Consider the following 4,409-nt stretch of genomic DNA (forward strand, 5'->3'; position numbering starts at 1 on the left):
AAACGCCGCAAATAATAAATATATTAATAAAAACCAAAATAGCAAAACGGCGTCATTTTGTTTAAAATAAAAAAAATTTTGTGGCGTTTTTATAAAAAATGCGGCAAAAAATAAATCAATTTATAAAAAATAAAATAAAAAAATTTTAACATAGCAAAACGACGTCATTTTGTTCAAAATGATATAGTAATTTAATTTTTAATGGCGTTTTTATTGAAAACACAGCAAAAATTATACAATTAGTGGTATTTTTTATAAGCGCCGCAAATATTACAATACCAAAAACAGCGTCGATTTCTTCCCAAATCAGATTTGACTTAAAAAAACTTAAAACTGAGCGGGATTTTGTATTACCAAATGCCGCCAACCCCCCCCCCCCCCCAAGTTCTGAAAACAAAATCCTTCACTTCAAAATTTCGCTTTCCCTTACTTCAAATACCGCCGGCGATGCCTCCCCTCAAGCTCCCTTGCCTATCGTCGTTATTTTCTAAGTCCACCATCACTGGCGCCGCTTCCACCTCTCTTTTTGCTCATAAGAAGACCAAGGGTTTTTTTCTAAGTTCCCGAAATGATGTTCCTTTTCCTGATTGGTCCAATTTTTGGGAAGAAATCATAGTGAATTCTTTTTCTAGGATTCCAAAAACGAAAATGGGTTATATTTCGACCATGGGTTCTTTTTGCTCACTGAGTTTTCTTGCAACTCATGTATATGTTGCGCATACTTTTTCTGCCTAACATAACAGTAAGTGCATTTGTCCTGCTTCTAAATTTCTATGATATTTCAGCTTCCATTAGATCAAGGAGGTGGTGAAGGAAAAGCAATGTTTTTTATTTGTTTATTTATAGATTTCTGAAGAAATGTTCCTTATTTTTGGGTTTTTACTTGTTTTTTTATTTATTTAGAGCAAGCATTACACCAGGGACTGTGTTGATTTTGTTGGCTGGAAGGTTTATAGGGAAGAGAGTTGTTTTCTTGAAGCATTTAACTTTGTGTGTGCTTTTCTAATTTTTCTTAACCCTTGCTGTTGGGATTCCCCATTTTTGTTTTAAATACAAGGTGATAAGCATATCAAATTAGCAAGCTGTGCAGTTATTTCAGAATCATCAGTTTATAAATCAGAAGCCCATCTTTCAAATTTTTGAAATGTTTATAATTTTTCCCCAGACATAAAATCCAAGCAACGACATGGAGGCAGTGCCTATACAGAGTGAAAACTTCAAGCTAGGGTTCATCGGAGCAGGGAAAATGGCAGAGAGCATTGCCAGAGGAGTGGTACAATCTGGTGTTTTGCCTCCCCAACGTATTTCTACGGCAATCCACTCAAATCCCAGTCGTGGTACTGCCTTCCAGTCACTCGGCATCTCTGTTTATAGTCACAACACCGACGTATGGTGCTTTCTTTCCCCCTTGTTCTTGTTACATTTAGTATCGTTTTTATTATGTTGAATTATTAAAGATAAGACATTTACTCCCAGGTTCAAAGAAATTTAGTTAGTTCTTTTTTACTTTGGTTTAATACTTTTAAAGATTTTTTATAAGAATAAATAAATAGCTTTATATATATCAGTGATGTCAAGGTGAGCACCTAGGCTCTAAGGCGCAGCGCAAATGGCCATTACCGCCTCAGCCACCTCAAGGCTAGGTGGCATCAATCAGGCTTTCGGGCGCCTTTGTTGCAAAAGCCAGGCGCAAAAAAGCCCGCCTCACTAAAGAGCCGTTCCATTCTCCTGTTTATTTTTTTATTTATTTTGGCTTTTAAAAGAAAAACATAATAAAATATAATAAATGAATTTTTTAAATTAATTATTGATCTAATTTTATTATATAAAAACATAGTTAACTCTTAAAAGTTAACTTTTCAAGAGAAGATGAACGAAATTTAGAGCTAGTTTCTGGTGATGATATTTAGTTTCGTTCTTATGGTGTTTTATTTTACGATACATTAAGAAAATTATTACACTTAAAACTATTGAACAATGTTTTGAATTTAGAAATTGAACTATATTAAGATTTATCTTTCTTTTACTAATTAATTAATACTTATTGATTATATGTATTAGTTATATATGCTTTTATATACATTTTACATATATATTTATATTTATATGCTTGCGCCTTAGACGGGTGAGCGCTTTTTTTGTGCCTCAGGCTATATAAAGGTCCTAGCGCTTCAAGTGCGCCTGGCGCCCTTGACAACATTGATATATATATAAGGGGTAAAAAAAACAAACAAAGAACCAAGTTGGTTTTGACTATTTGACTTACTTTTATTTTGCTTTTCACCATTTGCATATACATATTTTAGTTCTTTACAAAGTGGAAAACAAATAGCAAAAACATGTGTTCTGTTAGTTTTGTTTGTATGTGGAATTGGAAGGAAGTGAAAAGATTTCACTGAAGACTTAATTAAAGGAAAAAAAGAGAATAGAAATAATCATCCTTTAAGATTGTTATGCTGTTTAGTTTTAATAATATGGTGTTCTTATTTTTATTTTGTTTCTGATCCAAGCTATGAATATATGGAAGCAGGTTGTGGATGCTAGTGATGTGATAATTTTTTCTGTGAAACCCCAAGTAGGTAATGCTATTAGCCTGAGTGCTTCCTCTTTCATTGCCTCTACGCGCTTCCCTTTTTGTTTTTGAAGTTCTAGAGCTGGCAATACCATTCTTGCAGTAGGTACCTTTTTCTCATGCTTCCTCTTTCATTGCCTTTGTGCGCTTCCCTTTTTTGTTTTTGAAGTTCTAGAGTTGGTGATACCATTCTTGCAACACGTACTTTTTTTTTCTCAATTATTATAATGAAAGGCTAGAAACTTTATTCTCAATTATTATAATTACTTGATTCTCCTGGCTTACTTTAGCTTTCAAAATTTACAGATGCATGCAGAAGCTGGAAATGGTCAGTATGAAATGGCTTTGGGGTACACTGCTTGTACATATGCTGCTAACAACTTGATTTTCATGCGCAAAGTTGTTAGGGCTATTGCAAATAAACATGGTCTGTTGGCAACGTTTGTCCCCAAGTAAGTTGCAACTTTTCTTATTTTGACCAATGCTTTCTACCTCATCTTCTGGTCATGGCCTATAGTTTCTGATATTTTTTGCTTTTGCTTTGGATGAAACTCAAATGGTTCATTAAAATATTTATTTTGTCATGTAGTGGTATTGCAGATGAAGGGTTTATTGAATGTCTACTAGTATACCAATTTATGCATTATCATTCCAACTGAGTTAGTGAATCTTTCTGATTATATAATAGATATTATGGGAGGCTCGTCTGATAATCATTTGAATTGAGTTAAACTTCATATATTAGTCAATGCTGTGAGGCTTTCATGCATGTTTTGCCCTTAACGTTAGAAACTTGGAATACCCAACATTTTAACTATGTTTCTCTGCCCAGGTATGCTTTGGATGACATAGGTTCTGGATCCCATGTGCATCTCAGTTTATGGCAGAATGGACAAAATGTTTTCCAAGCATCTGATGCATCTTCTCAGCATGGAATGTCTAAAGTTGGAGAGGAGCTCATGGCAGGGGTTTTAGATCATCTTCCCTCAATTTTGGCATTCACAACACCACTTTCAAATAGGTTTATTCTCTACTTCTTGCACACGTGTATTTGCTGCACATGATAATATTCTTGTAATGCATTCATGTATTCTAAATCTACTTTGATTTATGTTCAAGTTTTTTTGTCTTCAGTTATGATCGCATACAACCTAATACATGGAGTGGAGCATATCAATGTTAGGGCAAAGAAAACAGAGAAGCACATTGTATTTTTTTTACCTTGCAATGTGTATAGTCATAGGCAGGTTTAACTAGTTAATATGTTTCTCATATGTATTATTTATTTTAGTTTTGATTCTAAATTTTTATTTTTGCTTTAATATTTACGACAATTGAGTTCTAACTTTTGGATTTTAATTGTGTTATTAATTTATTATTTTAAATTCTAAAACTAAATTCATTAATTTTTATATTTAGTTTTAAAATTAAAATTTTCATAGAAAATTTTAAATAATATTTTTTAATCCTTAAAAAGTATATTTAAAGTTCAAATTTAAAAAATAAAACATAATATAATACTTATCATAAAAATAATTATTATTTGATTAAAATAATTTTTTTAAATGTTATATTTTTAGTGGCGTTTTTTCGAGAAGCGTCGCTAAAGGCTTGTTCTATAGTGGCGTTTGTAGAAAAAGTGCCGCTAAAGGTCTTGATCTATAGCGGCGTTTGTGAAAAAATCGCCGCTAAAGGTCTTGAGCTATAGCAGCGTTTGTGGGAAAGGCGCTGCTAAAGGCCTTGATCTATAGCGGCGTTTGTGGGAAAAGCGCCGCTAAATGTCATGATCAATAGCGGCGTTTATTTTTAAAACAGTGGCATTTTTTGCGACGCTTTC

The 4,409-nt window shown here is 33.1% G+C and overlaps 1 protein-coding gene across 3 annotated transcripts; it reads left to right on the forward strand.

The window, feature by feature from the left end:
• The first annotated feature begins 339 nt into the window (after positions 1 to 339).
• Positions 340 to 3,957, forward strand: LOC121218560 (glutamine synthetase). 3 transcript variants are annotated; one of them, XM_041095966.1, is made up of 6 exons: positions 340 to 742; positions 1,166 to 1,387; positions 2,531 to 2,678; positions 2,879 to 3,024; positions 3,405 to 3,593; positions 3,707 to 3,957. In XM_041095966.1, exons 4-6 carry the CDS (start codon positions 2,879 to 2,881, stop codon positions 3,753 to 3,755), a joined length of 384 nt encoding a protein of 127 aa, XP_040951900.1. In that variant the 5' UTR covers positions 340 to 742; positions 1,166 to 1,387; positions 2,531 to 2,678; the 3' UTR covers positions 3,756 to 3,957. The 3 variants fall into 3 exon arrangements, 2 of the variants coding, with proteins under 2 accessions (XP_040951900.1, XP_040951901.1); XM_041095967.1 differs by having other exon boundaries at positions 350 to 742; positions 2,531 to 2,674; positions 3,707 to 3,956; XR_005915044.1 differs by having other exon boundaries at positions 387 to 742; positions 3,692 to 3,916.
• The last annotated feature ends 452 nt before the right edge of the window (positions 3,958 to 4,409 follow it).

Source organism: Gossypium hirsutum, chromosome D06 (assembly GCF_007990345.1).
Source record: "Gossypium hirsutum isolate 1008001.06 chromosome D06, Gossypium_hirsutum_v2.1, whole genome shotgun sequence".
NCBI lineage: Eukaryota > Viridiplantae > Streptophyta > Magnoliopsida > Malvales > Malvaceae > Gossypium > Gossypium hirsutum.

Bases quoted from the DNA above. Each gene is read 5' to 3' on its own strand.
- LOC121218560 (XM_041095966.1), top strand. From the start codon at position 2,879: ATGCATGCAGAAGCTGGAAATGGTCAGTATGAAATGGCTTTGGGGTAC. The intron at 3,025-3,404 runs GTAAGTTGCAAC...TTCTCTGCCCAG, and splicing joins TTGGCAACGTTTGTCCCCAA to GTATGCTTTGGATGACATAG. The intron at 3,594-3,706 runs GTTTATTCTCTA...TTTTGTCTTCAG, and splicing joins ACAACACCACTTTCAAATAG to TTATGATCGCATACAACCTA.